This window comes from Pongo abelii, chromosome 21, assembly GCF_028885655.2.
Source record: "Pongo abelii isolate AG06213 chromosome 21, NHGRI_mPonAbe1-v2.0_pri, whole genome shotgun sequence".
NCBI classification, from domain to species: Eukaryota; Metazoa; Chordata; class Mammalia; order Primates; family Hominidae; genus Pongo; species Pongo abelii.
Window position 1 is genome coordinate 34269484 of NC_072006.2, and position 14331 is coordinate 34283814.

The window sequence follows — 14331 nt, forward strand, 5'->3', positions numbered from 1 at the left end:
GCCTGTTCACCCACACCCACCTAGGTCGTTCTAGGCGATCGGACATGGGTCCCGTTCTCCAGGAGCTGCCAGTCCGATGGAGGAGGCTGACCCTTAAACAAAATCACGACCGTCAGAGATAAGAGCAAACAGTGCAGGCAAAAGAAGAGCCCAGATGGAGGGGCCCCTGGGGTGAGTGGGTTTCTGCCCAGGGAGGGGTTCCAGGAGAAGAGGCCCCACAGCTGGGCCTTGGAGGGTGAGGGTGTGTTTGGCCATTGGCAATGCCCCCAAGAGAACACCCCTCTTGGGCGGAGCACTCCACCGTCCCACGGAGAAAAAATTGCAGCGAAAAGGGGGAGGGGGATCGTCAGATTCTTTCTTGCAGCCTTCAGGTGGCGCCCTTGAGCCATGGAGCCGCAAGCGCCTGAGGAGACCGTCCCGACCTAAGGACCTCAGAGAGGACCCAGGGTCCTACCTGGGGGCTGTGTGTGGGGTGGGGGGTGGGGGGAAGGGGAAGTGGAAGAGTGAGGGTGAGGAGTGGGGAGGCACCTGGGCTTGGCGCTATAGGGGCTCTCCAGTGGTGTGGAGAGGCAGGCGGCGGGGGAGGGGTCTTCTTCAGCACCCCCCGGCCCGCCCCGCCCCTACGCCCGGGGACCTCGGGCTCGAAGCCCCAGTTCCCTAAGCCCAGGCGCTGGCGATCCAGATCTGCCTGGAGGGGAGGGGAGGACGATGGACTGGAGCCCCCGCACCCTCACCCCAGCCCATCACCCGCCTTCCCGTCCCTCTCCATGCTAACTCTCCGGGCGCCCTCGCCGGCCGCGGGCGGAGCTCGCTCGGCGGCGCTCGGCGAGCCCCGGCCCCCGCCCCTTCTCCTGTCCCTCTGTCCTCGGATCCCCCTCGCCTCCCCAGCGGCCGCCACCGCCGCCGTGCAGCTCCGCGCGGCGCGAGCAGGTACGTGCGCCTCGGCAGTGGCTCCGGGCCGGGCCGGGAAGCGGGCGGGAGACCGGGAGGGCGAGGCAGTGACGGCCAGGCCCGCGCCCTCCGGGCTGCGCCGCGGGAGAGACCCCCGCAGGCAGACGCCGGCTGCAGGAAGGCGGACGGCCACCGGAGAGGACGCACCCTCGCCCGCCGGCGGCCGGGCGCCCTTCGCCCCAGCGTGGGGAGGCAGGGAGGGAGGCCCGGCACAGGTACGCACGCGGAGCGGGGACTGCTGGGGGCGGCAGGAGGCCGAGGGCCGGGGGCGGGGAGTGGCGGCGAAGGACAGCTACCCTGACCTCGCGGCCCGCCGAAGGACATGCGACCAGGGGACCCGGCCTCCTTGGGCCTCCGCCTGGTCTGATTCGGCCTGCCCCGTCCCGCGTCTGTGGTCAAGGGCAGGAGCAGGGGGTGTGGACTGCGGGCCGGCGGGAGCGGGCGCGGTGGGCAGCCGGCGTGCTGGGGCTTTCTGCGCGCAACTTTGGGTACAACAGCGTGGACCTGCGTGTGCGTATCTGCGCGCCCCAAGGCTTTGTGTACAACTCGTGCGTGTGTCTATCGATTGGGTTTTGTGAAGCTTCATCCACAGCCTCTGTGCGTCCCTCTCTCCGGGTGTCGGTGCGCGCGGTGGATGGGGTATTGGGCCCCTGCGGGTCTTGGTGGATCTGGCTTGGATCTTACTCCCAGGGGCACTTAAGAGTGTGTGTGTGTGTGTGTGTGTGTGTACGCGCGCGTGCGTGTGACCAGTCCTGCCCCCTCCCAGGGTATGGGTACTCGTGTGGCCCGAAGATCCGAGGGTCACACTACGTGGCTTCTGGGAGTCTGTGGGTACTGCTGTGGCAACAGCTGCTGGGGGAGTGAGTGTGGAACTGGAGTGTTCCTTTCAGGACCTGTCTGACTGCAGATGAAATTAGAGAGTAACTGGTGGGGTCGTGGGGTGTGAATGGTGGGCAGGAGCAGCTGTGTCAGTTGGTGTGTTTCTGCTTATGTTAGGGTAATTGGGCACGGCCTTTGTGTAACTGGTGAGTATCTCTGAACCTGTGCATGAAAGAGAGATGTCCTAACTCTGGGTGAGAGGAATCCTCGTTTTTCTCTGCCCTCTCACTGGCATCCTAAGAAAAAAGTTTTGGGTCCCTGCAGCATGAAGGAGAGCTCTGCTCCCGGAATTTGGGAGCTCCAGATTTCTTCCAGGGTGTGGAGGCATCAATATGTCAGTCTGGGAAAGGGGTTCCTGGGCCACTCCAGGAGCTGAGCTGGGTGGAAGGTGCTGAGGGTGTGGGTGGGGGCCACTTCTGAGCACCCATGTGGCACCCACTGCTGGTCCCTGTTTGTGGCTGGGCACTCAGGAAAATGTTTTTGGTGCTAAGAGTAAAAAGCCAACCAACAAACACATCTCTTTTTTCTGTCTATTCACTGGAAAGTAAAAGCAGTCTGGGCGCAGGCTGGGGACCCAGATGGAATTCAAACTTATCCCTGCTCTCAAGGTGCTCACGGTTGCTGTTAAACAGCTGGATAAAATGAAGAGTCTATGAGTGAGGGATGCAGAGCCAGGGAAGGCTGGTGGAGTGATGCCACCAGCACAGGGGTATGAGTTTGCAGGTTTGTACGTGATAATAATTCTTAGGGAATCTGCATTCAACTCCTGTCCTCCACCCTCCCATACATGCCATGGGATCTTGGCCATGTTTTATGAAATGGAGACAGTAATTCCGGATCGTGGGGCTGGTGAGGGTGATATGAGATACTCCTGCATGAAGTGTCGGGTACATGGCTCAACAGCTAGTAGGTGCTTGGTAAACATTTACTAAACTGAGACGCTGGAAAGAGAGATGTAGTGATAGAAATGGGTTGTAAAGGGAAAAGAGCTTTGTACTCACATGAAAGGCCCTATATGTGCTAAGAGGAGGTGTCTGATGCTAGTCCATATTGACAAGAAGGTCAGAAAGATTGAAAAACATGTCTTCCTGCACTGAGGCTCTTAGAGTTTCATTCATTCATTCATTCCATTCATCCTCACTTCATTTGCTCATATTTACACACACACACACACACATAGAAAGAGAAACAGACACACACACACACACACACACACAGAACGAACCACAGTGCACTGGAGAATAAACTCCGGCATGAGAATGCAGAGAATCATGTGTGTGTGCATGTATGTGTGCGTAGACACACCGGAGCATGTGAGCCACTCTGCACCTGGTGGTCTCTGTAGCCCATGGACTTGTGCGCCTAGGGCTCTGAGTGTATGTGCCCTCAGGCCATCAGTGTATACAAGGAATGATGCAGTTCTGCTGTGGATTAGGAATGACATATGCCAGGCAGGGAAGGGGGCTGAGGTGGGACCTGTCGGGGAGAGGCTAGATCTGCCTAACAGCCCCGATTGCAAACTCCAGGTGAGTATACAAGGGAACGGGGGCCTAAGGTGGCCAGATTCTTTCATGTTGCAGGAGAAGCCAGGAATCCAGCATTTAAAATGTAAAATCTAAAATCTTTTGCTTTTTATACATTTGCAACTAATTCACCAAAAACAAATGAACAGGCCAGGAAGAAAACAAAGCAAAACTTCTATCAGCCAAATATGGTCCCCAGGCTGTAAGTCAGTATCCTTGAGTGGGAATGCACATGTGCTGTCTGTGTCTGGGTGGGTGTGTGTTCAGGTTCTTGGGTGGGGTAACTCCTCTTGCAGCACAGAGAGAGTCCCTCTCCTTGCCTCTCCCTCCTGGTTCCCCTCCTGTGGTCCTAGTCCAGGTCCCCACCCTTCTGTTTACATAGAGGCATTTGGCTTTTACCTAGTCATGGCTCTCCTGTCTGCCTCTTCCTCTTGGCCCTTTTAGCCATGCCATCCGAACCTGCTGGCTTCCTTGCTGGACCCCCATCCTCCACTTTGCCCCCTCCCATCCCATCAGTCCTCCTTTCTTCTGAAGCCGAGGCAGATGTCAGCACTTCCTGCTTCAGCTCCTCAGCTCTGCATGGCTCTCGAGCTCCTTGGCCTGGCTTTCAGAGTCCTCTGTGAGCCGGCCCCAGCTGGCCTCTGAGGCAGTCTGTTCCCCTTTCCAGAATGCCCTCATCACCTTCCATTGCTGGGAAATATCCAATTCATCTTCTGAGATCTGGCTCAAATGCCACCAACTCCCAGAAACTTCCCTTCCTCTTTGTTCCCACAACTTCTGCATTTCTACCCCCTCCCCCACCCCTCCGTCATCCTTCCCTCATACAACAAGGTCCATGGATGGCACTGGCCAGGGTCTTGTGTGCACTATTTTATTAAATCCTCACAACAACCTTATGAGGGAGGCATTTTATTCATTACCATTTTACAGATAAGAAGAAGACCGAATCTGGAGAGGTCACATCACTTGCCCAAGCTCAAGTGGTGAAGCTGGGATTTGAGCCTGATATTCACACTATCTACATTCCCTCCATTATAATAGGAACTCATCGCTAACACTGAGCACTCAGTGTTCTGAGTACTTTGTATAGGTTATCTCAATCCTACTCCAGCTTTGCGAACTAGAAGGTAGCAGTAGTAGTAGTATTTTATAGGTGGGGAAACTGAAGCCAGACAGGATTAGTGAATTGCCCACAGCCATACCCCAGCTGGTGGTGGAGTGGGATCTGGGCCCGGATCACACTGTTCTGTCATTGTCTTATTCCCTGTCTTCCCCTCTGTCTGGCAGACACCTCCAAGTGGGAATCATGCCTGACTCACCTTCATGTGCTTGGGGACTGGTATGATGTCCTCCACAACAGGGAGAGGTTGCTACATTCAACTGACTTTCTGTTTTCTCTTCCAGCTGCCAAGGGGCCAAGGGATGAGCTGGGGCCCTCCTTCCCAATGGCATCTCACCCTGGTCTGGAACTGAAGACACTGAGCAATGGTCCCCAAGCCCCAAGGAGATCAGCTCCCCTGGGCCCAGTGGCCCCATCCAGGGAGGGTGTGGAGAATGCCTGCTTCTCTTCAGAGGAGCACGAGACCCATTTCCAGAACTCTGGGAACACGAGACTGGGCAGCTCACCCAGTCCCCCTGGGGGTGTCTCCTCACTGCCCCGATCCCAGCGGGATGATCTGTCCCTTCATTCAGAGGAGGGGCCAGCCCTGGAGCCCGTGAGCCGCCCAGTGGATTATGGCTTTGTTTCCGCCCTCGTTTTCCTGGTGAGTGGGATTCTTCTAGTGGTGACAGCATATGCCATCCCCCGTGAGGCTCGAGTCAATCCGGACACAGTGACAGCGCGGGAGATGGAACGACTAGAGATGTACTATGCCCGCCTAGGCTCCCACCTGGACAAGTGCATCATTGCAGGCCTCGGGCTGCTCACGGTGGGCGGCATGCTCTTGTCGGTGCTGCTCATGGTCTCCCTGTGCAAGGGCGAGCTGTACCGCCGGAGGACCTTCGTCCCTGGCAAGGGCTCCAGGAAGACCTACGGCTCCATTAACCTGCGCATGAGACAGCTCAATGGGGATGGGGGCCAGGCCCTGGTGGAGAATGAAGTTGTCCAGGTCTCAGAGACTAGCCACACCCTCCAGAGGTCTTAAGAACTAGCCCATCTTATGTGGCTGCTTTAGCTCTAGTGCTACAAGGTCCACTCCCCGCTCCCGCCCGCCTGACCCCTGCCAAGGCCTGGGGTTTCAAACTGAGCTCACATAGGGCCTTGTGGAAGAAGTACTGGGTGCTGGAGGGAAAGCTCGGGGCCCAGCCCATGCCCCACACGGGCAAGCAGCCCACTGATCTGTTTTGTAGCTGAGGTTTTGCATACGGTTTTGTTTGGAGGATGGCTTCTGCTGCTAAAAATACAAAAGTTTGGAAACCGCTGCTCTTGGAGGATGAGGTTTCTTGGCATTTCTCAAGATTGGGAGCTGTTTTGAAAGATTGCCCGTCGTCTTCCCTCATGCCTTGGGGAGTGAGGGACCTCTTCTGTCCTTATCGGCTGAATGAGGGTGTTGATTGGCCATGGAGGGGTCCCTTTCAGCCCTGACCATCTAAGGTGGGAGGTGGCTTCATGATGAGGGGAGAAGTCAGCAGCACCAGAGTGACCCCTAGTGCCCCCACTGACTAAACTGTGATCCTACCTTCACCAGGCCTCAGTTGCCCTGCCTTCAAGTGAGGGGGTTGGACTGGATGACCCCTCAGGTCCCTCTAGTTCTTCCCTGGGAATGGGAACCCAGTCTCTATCTCCGGTCACCCCTCCAGGGGAGGAAGGCATCCACCAGGCACTAACCATTCTCCCTGCCATTTTCTGGCCTGACCTCAGGAACCACCACAGCCAGCAGCTCTCATGGTCTCAGGAAAGAGCTCCCTGGTGGGGTTGGGTTCAGTTCAAAGTTTGCTACAGCCTGGTTTTGGTCTTGGGGTCTAATTTCCTGCAGTGACACATTTTTACAAAGCCAAGTGCACAATATTACCCAGTTCTCTGGGCAAGAAGGATCTTTTACACAGGAAAGGGTGAGGGCTTTATTTTATTTCTGTGGGTATGATGCAGGCCTTGATCACCTTCTCCTCCATAGTATGTCTCTTGCTCCTGACCTTATTTGGATAGCAGGAAAAAACATTTTTATGCTGAATTTGTAACCTTAATCTCCCCCATATAGTAGTAAGGTGAAGCCACAGTTTATTCAGGGGAGAAATCAGGCACATTTGGGTGGCCTGGACACGCTGGCCACATTGCCGTTTGTTTTTTTCTTATGAAATGTTTCTAGGTTCCTGCAGACTTTCTTTAAACTCTTGATAAGGAAAGGAAGTAGGCCCTGGGGCAAGGAGATACAGGTGTTTGAGGACTGTGGGGAGGCATCCTTCAGTCTGAATGGCCCCAGAGGGCTTCGAGAGCACATGCCTTCTAAGCCACTGGTGTAGAGACCCTACAGGAGTCATTTTAGTGAATCCCCTGCCCCATGTAGGTCCTACTTACTCCATCTCAGTTGGCCACATGGGCCGAGGATCCTGTTTCTTGGGGGTGGGGGGGTGGGGGGGCATGGGGTCTGTAGGATAGAGAGGCCCTGATTAGCTGTAACTTGAGCCTTCAGTCCAGTGAGTTGAACATCTGGGGAGTGTAATATCACAGCTTCTATGACAGATCAAATATCTGTTCCTACTGGTAGGTTTTACCAAGAGCAGAGAGCTAGAGGAAGGCTGGAAGGGACAAGGGTTGTTTAGCTTGGCTTCCCAGGTTTTTGTTGTGGTCTTGAAGGGGTACGGTTTGAAAAGAGCAAGGCTCCAAGATTGTAAAAGATTCACAAGTCCTAGGCTTATGCTGTTGTGTCGCTTTCTCCCAGGCTCCAAGAAGGCACAGCCACAGAACGTGGCATGAGCTGTTCTAAGTAAACTACAGAGGACTGGACATCCCAAATCATGGGCTAAGGCTTTTCAATCCATAATGATAATAATGAAAATATCAACCAAGTCATATGGATTACTGTGATGGTGGCAGACTCATTTGGATACTAAACCTGTTGAGTGAATGCATCTGGGACCATCAGTTCTTATCAGTTTAAATGCAATGAGTTTATTTAGGGGAGAAATCAGGCATATTTGGGTGGCCTGGACATGCTGGCCGCACTGCCATTTGTTTTTTTCTTATGAAATGTTTGATGTTAATCATCAAACAGATTTAGGGGCTAAATCTGTTTGATGATTAAATCCCAGGAATCTCAGGTTTTTCTAAGCCAGAGAAGCCTGCTTTGCATTCTAATGTTGAAAGTCCTTTAGAAAATGTGTATAATGGACTGAGGCATTATTACCTTGTCAGTGAATTAAGAAAACTTAAGAGATGACAAAAACATTTCCCCACGATTACAGCTGAGATCTGCCAGCTGATGGATCAGAAACAGGTTTAAGAAGGAGGTGATTAGGAACATGGAGTAGGATGCTGAGAACTTTCTTTGCAGGCATCCCAGGGGCCTCTGTGGTTACTGGAATGTGCCTCTCCTCCAGGAACTGCCTCTCCCACCTAACCTGCTCCTAGGGCCCCAAACCTTGCTTTTCCTGGTGCATCAGAACAGATACCGATTTTGGAGTTGGTAAGACTAAAGTTGGAATCCAGGCTCTGCCACTTACTGGCTATATGACCTTGGGCAAGTTACTCCACCTCTCTGAGTCGGGATTTCTCTATCTGTGAAGTGGAATTAATGAAAGCTCTGCCTCAGGGTGGTGGTGCAGATTACAGATAAAATGGAGAACTGCATAGTATGAGGTCCGGGAATGAGGATGCTCTCCTTCCCCACCTCAACTGGGGATAGCTGGATTAGGCCTCAAACGCTGTGGTCGACCCTTCTGCCTTTCTTCTATCATACCTCACATCCCAGACCAGCGCATCTTGTCAGCTCCACTTTCAGAATCTGATTGCTGTCCACCCTCGGCTGTCACTGCCAGTCCAGAGTTGCTCACTGGTGTTCTGGCTTTCTCTCTTACCCCCTTCTCCTTCCCTCCTCCCCGCCCCATCACCAGGTTCATCCTCCACTCAGCAGCCAGAGGAAGGCCAGAAGGTGGTCAGGTCAGGCCACTCCTCTGCTCAAAACTCTCCTATGGCTCCCTCTCCAGGCAAAAGCCAAAATTCTCACCACAACCAGTGGCAGATTTATAGCAAGACTGGCAAAGCTTAACTGTCCGGGCCTCTCACTAGCACAAGCCCCTTCCAAGGCCCTGAATTGGTTTATCTATCTTGAGGATGCCCCACTGGACTGCATAAGCTTCAGGTACCCCCAAACCAGGGTTCATCCCTCACAGTGGCCTACAAGGCACTAAGCAATTGGCACCCTGTGCTTCTCTGACCTCATCTCTCACCCCTTACCCCCTTGCTCACTCACCCCAGCCACACTTGCCTCTTGACCATTCCTCAACCTTACTGGGCACGCTCGCATCCAAGGGACTTCAGACGTGCTGTTTCCTCTGCCTGGAAGGTACTTCCCCTCAATATCTGCAAGGCCCACTCCCTCACCTCCTTAGGGGCTTTATTCAAATATCTCCTCCTCAGTGAAGCCTTTGCTGAACACCATATTTAAATTTGTACCCCATCCCACCTCATTCCCTTTTCTCCTTCGCTGCCTTATTTTTCTCTGATCACTTATCATGACCCAGCAGGCTGAGCCTTGTACTTGTCTTTCCCACCCACGACCTCCCCTACTGGATTGCAAGCTCCATGAAAGCCAGAATTTTGGTCTAACTGGTTCTTGCTGTACTCCCAGTGTTAGAAACATGTTTGGCACATAGTAAGTGCTCATTGCTGAATGAATGGATGAATAAATGTGACAAAAGCTTCTTATACCTGCCAGTGCTGCAGAGCCATATGCAGGACCCAGGAGGCCCATGGTTCCTTCCCAGACTCCTGGAGCCCTCTCTAGGGGTGACGATCAGTTGTGCAAAGGATCACATGCCTCAAAGGCACTGATTTTGTCAGTGGGCCCTGCAGCTGGGAACTTGGGAATCCATTTGCCTTCCTCTCCCTGGGCCTTGGTAGGGCTTTATGTGGAAGGGTTGCAGGGGTCTCCCTCAGAAGACCCTTCTCCCCCCACCTTGTTGGGACATACTCAGGTTCCAGCTAAACCTGGGAGACATTTGCTGGGTGTTTAGGGGCCTGTGAGATAAACCAACCACATTCTTCCCATCCAAGGACCTTGAGTGCCCAGGCCTGGCCCTTTGGAACCCCAGTATCCATGATCACATCTACTCACTTACCTCAGGCATCTCCCAGCCCAAAATGCCAGCTGCCTGAGATTCTACCATTTTTGCTCCCTTCCTTGAGAATAAGCATTAATTTCCCTGGGATTCTCTTTAAAATGTCCTCACTGAATGGACATGTCTATACATACACATGTGCATATGTGCATGAGCACACACATGTGCATGCACGTGTACACACACACACACACACACACACACACAGCTTTCTCTTGTCCGACCTAGCCCAGAGGGCAAGGACACCTATCTAGTAAAGCAGCTTCAAACCAGGACATCCTCTGGATGACTGACGACATTTTCTGTTTCTCCACCAGCCATAGGCCTTGCAGTTCCCAGAATGCCAACCTCACAGCAACAATCAAGTTTCTCCTCCCCAGGCGAGGCTGGTTTCTCTGTATTCTTCCTGCTTCCCCTGCCCTTAGCAGGATGGGGAGAGATGTCCAGAGCATTTCTGTCCTGGCATTTCTGGAGGGGACTGTGTGATCCTGGGCTGGGAACCAGGAGAGCTAGATCCTGTTGGTCACCCCTTCTCTCTGTGGGCCTTTGGGCAAATTACTCCATCTCTCTGGTCTACCAGAGGAAAACTGGAAACCTTCCCACTCTGCCTTCTCTGAAAGCTGGGGGATCAGAGAACACAGGCAGAGGGCTTTCCAAAGTTGAGAGCTTGGTACTGTGTGTCTGGAGAGCTTTGAAGGGGCAGGAGTACGGGGGAAGGGAGGCATTATTAAGAAGCCACAGGAGGTGGGGTTCTGTGTCAGGTTCTGTCAGGAGGCACTCACAAAGTCAGGGAGGCCCTCCATCTGGGCCTGCTGGTCTCTCCTGGAGAATGGACTCCTTTTGATGTTCCCCAAGAGGTACATTTCAGCTAGAGAAAGAGAAACTTGCTGAGATCTGGGCTGGAGTGGTAGGGAGCTTCTTGTCAGTGGAGGTATGTTAGCATCTACTGGTCAGGTGTTGGATATCTTAGGGATGAAGCATAGTGGAGATGGGTAGGATTTAGCCAAGAGACTCCCCAAGCTTCCAACCCTCCCCCCTCCCCCCCGCCCTTTGAGGGGAGCCGATGTCCCAATGGCCAGATCCTGGCTAAAGACAGTAACAACCCTGGCCCTGTGGTATCTTCTTGTCTTTGCCCCAAAAACCCTCTTCGCCACATTATTTCTCTTCTAGATCAAGCTGTTCCATGAGCAGATGGACAGGACCAGGACACCTAAATGGTGCAGAGGGTTGCAGGAAGACCATCTTCCTCCTCCCAGAGGGCCAAGTGATTCTGAGCGTTCTCCCTACTCAAATCTCAGAGAGCTTGTCAGAGGCAGGGTCCCTTACAGAGGAGGTCCACTGAGGATGGTCCATCAAATGAGAGTGTAAGTCAGATTAGAGTGTGACTGCCTGGATGCTTGGTTGTTGTTAATGCCTCTTAGCCTGTTTCCTCATCTGTAACAGGGTAGTGCTAATAACAGTGCCTTCCCCATAAGGCTGTGGTGAGCAGAAAATAACATGATACCTGTAAAGCACTTAGCACGGTGCCTGGCACCCCATAATTGCTTGATGTCAGCTATTTGTGTTCGTTCGTTCGTTCATTCATTCACACACAATCTGCATTCCTTCCTGAGCTAGGCGCTGTAGGGTACACACAGACCCTGCCCTTGAGTTGGTCACAGGCTGTCTGGGGCAACAGGACAGTGTGATTGCTGCTGTGATGGGCATGCACAGTGGGCTGTGTGTGTGGAGGAGAGATCTGACTGAACTGGCGTCAGAAAGGGTCACCCTTCTTCCAGGAAAGAAGGGTGTGTCTAATGGGAATTTTAAACAATGAGGCAGTATCCAGTGTGAAGAGAGAGTGGAGAAGGAAAGGCACTCAGGGCAGAGGAACAGCATGAGCAGAGGCTCAGAGGCCTACACAGTCTGGCGTGCACTGCGGTGGTGGTGGGAGTAGGGGGGTTGGTGGTGGTGGGGAGGGGGGTGGCAGGGGGTGGGAGGGAGGTCTGCATTCTGGGCTGGAGTGTGGAGATGAGGCATACTGAAGGGCATGCCTCAGTGTTTCATCATCTATAGAATGGGGACAACCACAGTACTGAAGTCACAGGGCCATTATGAAGAATCAGTTCACAGAGACAGTGTATAGCACATGGAGAGAGGTCACTGTCAGCCATTATAATCGCTTGCAGATGTGTGTGGCAAGAAGAATCTTCTGATGTCACGCACTTTAGGGGTGACACTGGCGCTGGGGAGGCCCGTCCATGGGACTGTGGACTCCAGTACCCCCAGCCCTTCTCTCAGGGATCCCGCTGCAGCCAGAGGACATGACCTTAAGCTCCAGGTACTTCATCTCAACAACCTGTCCCTACTTGGACTCTGAGCCACGAAGGTCAAGGTGGTGGCTGCTGCTCTCCTGGGCTGAGGGGGAGGTTAGCAAGTGGAAGGAAAGCTGGCTCCAGGGGAGCAGGGAGGGCAGAGGAAGAAGGCAGCTTCCATGCCAACCTCTTCCCGGGTGGCTCAGTGTCTGGGCCAGTACTGACTTAGGGCCAAGGGCATTCAGCAAAGCCATTTCTCTCCCATCTCATCTTTCTTCCCTTCCTCCAATCTCTCCCTATCCCTCTATTTTTTATTCCTTTTCATGTCTGCATTTCATTTTACTGAAGTCACTCATGGGGGTTAGGCACCCACAGGAGAGTTGTTACTACTGCTGACTCTCCTCCTGAGAGTCCCCACCCTTTCTCATCAGATTAAAGCAGGGACCCAAGTGCAAATGCCTGCAGGGCTCAGCAGGTGACATTAACAAACTAAGCAGGTGGCTGTGGACAGCGGCAGGATTAAAGGGGAGGTCTGCTTCAACTCTGGCTGGCTGTTGCCCTGTGGTGGATGGGCTCAGGGTTACCAGAACTTCTGATTTTTCAAGAGCAGCTGGACTGCTGGACCTTTGTGTGGGTAACAGAATGCTGAAAGGGATTATCCCGCTGCCTGAGAATGGTGGTTGAGGACAAGGGAGTGTCCAATGAGATGCCACTTGCTGGGACCAGACCTCCACACCCTTCCCCCTGACCAGGACTTAATAAATCACTTAAGAAGGGGACTGATGCCTGCCTCCCAGTTGCAGGGCTGAGCTGCAGGGCCTGCGGACCACCTGAGTGTTACCCATCCAAGCACCCTTTATTCATTCTTTCAACAAAGATTTGAGCACTCTGTGCCAGGTTTTGGAGATACAGCACTGAACAGATGAAAAATGTAAGGAGAGTATTCTTGAGAGGGCTTGAAATGTATCTTCTGGAGCTCAGAAGAGTTTGTGAACATGGAGATGAGGTCTATTTCTGACCAGAGAATTCCTGAAGTGGGAAGCCCCTTGTGGGAACAGCCCATGCTGACTTGAAGGGATGGTGGTATTGGGGATCAGGGAGGAGGAGGGACAGTCCTACCTCCCCTCCAAGTGTCCCGAAGCCCTTGTAGGTAGGGGAAGGACCCCAGTGTTCCTGGGGCTCCAAGCACTGATGCAGGGAGATGAGAGGAGGCTGAGCTGTGGGTGGCGCAAGTGACTGTAGCCCAGCATACTATGTCAAAGAGATGGGCTGTGAGCCTCTTAGATTGGACAGAGATCCCCACTCCTCTCTGAGGGTCCAGGACAAAGCACTCACCACCACTCCCAAATTATGCATGTAGTCTACTGAAAACCCCAGCATCAAACCAAACCAAACCAAACCAAACCCAAAAACCTAGTATGAATTAGAGTAAGACCACCTGTAGCTGGGCATAGTGGCTTGTGCCTGTAATCTCAGCTACTCCAGAGGGTGAGGTGGAAGGATCACATAAGGCCAGGAGTTCAAGACCAGCCTGGGCAACATAGCAAGACTCCATCTTGAGGATCACTTGAGGCCAGGAGTTTGAGGCTGCAGTGAGCTTTGACCATGCCACTGCACTCTAGCCTGGGCAACAGAGACTCTGTTTCTTAAAAAAACAAATAAACAAAACCCAAAATCTCCTCTCACCATCCTCATCACCATGGCCAGTGAAGAGACTTTACTTTTCTCCCTTCCTCCCCCTCACCCACCACACTGGAGGAGCAAGAGCTCAGAAGAAGCCAGAGACCACCTCTTGGAAGTTTGGGAGGTGGAAAGTTTAAGCTGGGCTGGACTGAGTTTGAAAATCAAAGTGCCCAGTTAGTTATTGGCTGGGCCCAAGATGTTGAGATACGAAAGGAGTATTTGATAGAGGTCAGCTGAATAAAAAAGAAAACACTTCATGTTTGTACACTGCAATGAACCAGTTACTTATTACACACATTAAGTCACCCTATTTTTAAACAATAGTGTTCTCTCTGTGCCAAGCCCTCATCTATGTCTTTACATGGACTAGATCATTTAAAGCTCACAACAATCCTATAGAGGGGTCCTATCACTACCTCCATTTTACATATGAGGATGCTTTGGCACAGCCACATTGACTTGCCGAAGGTCACACCACTGGTAAAGAACAGAGTCAAAACTCAAATTTAATAGCTGCCATCATGCATCTTATCAAATTTAATAACATGCACGCCAGTCAGAGCACATTTGTGGGTGAACCAGGGCTATCAGCTGTCACTTTGATGCCCAAGGTTTACATGTAAATTGGGAAGCTCTGTAGGGGAGAGGAGGAGGGCAGGTTGGGGAGCACTGAACTCAGTCCAGCCCATGGCCCACTTAGTCATGGACTCTCACAGATAGGCAGG

At 52.9% G+C, this 14331-nt stretch overlaps 1 protein-coding gene across 2 annotated transcripts; it reads left to right on the forward strand.

Moving 5' to 3' along the window:
- The first annotated feature begins 382 nt into the window (after positions 1 to 382).
- On the forward strand, positions 383 to 6896 carry TMEM74B (transmembrane protein 74B). 2 transcript variants are annotated; one of them, XM_054541724.1, is made up of 2 exons: positions 383 to 930; positions 4758 to 6896. In XM_054541724.1, exons 1-2 carry the CDS (start codon positions 768 to 770, stop codon positions 5495 to 5497), a joined length of 903 nt encoding a protein of 300 aa, XP_054397699.1. In that variant the 5' UTR covers positions 383 to 767; the 3' UTR covers positions 5498 to 6896. The 2 variants fall into 2 exon arrangements, with proteins under 2 accessions (XP_054397699.1, XP_024094436.1); XM_024238668.3 differs by lacking the exon at positions 383 to 930 and adding an exon at positions 967 to 1166.
- The last annotated feature ends 7435 nt before the right edge of the window (positions 6897 to 14331 follow it).

Coding starts and splice junctions, on each gene's coding strand:
- TMEM74B (XM_054541724.1), top strand. CDS start 768: ATGCTAACTCTCCGGGCGCCCTCGCCGGCCGCGGGCGGAGCTCGCTCG. Junction 931..4,757: donor GCTCCGCGCGGCGCGAGCAG/GTACGTGCGCCT, acceptor TTTCTCTTCCAG/CTGCCAAGGGGCCAAGGGAT.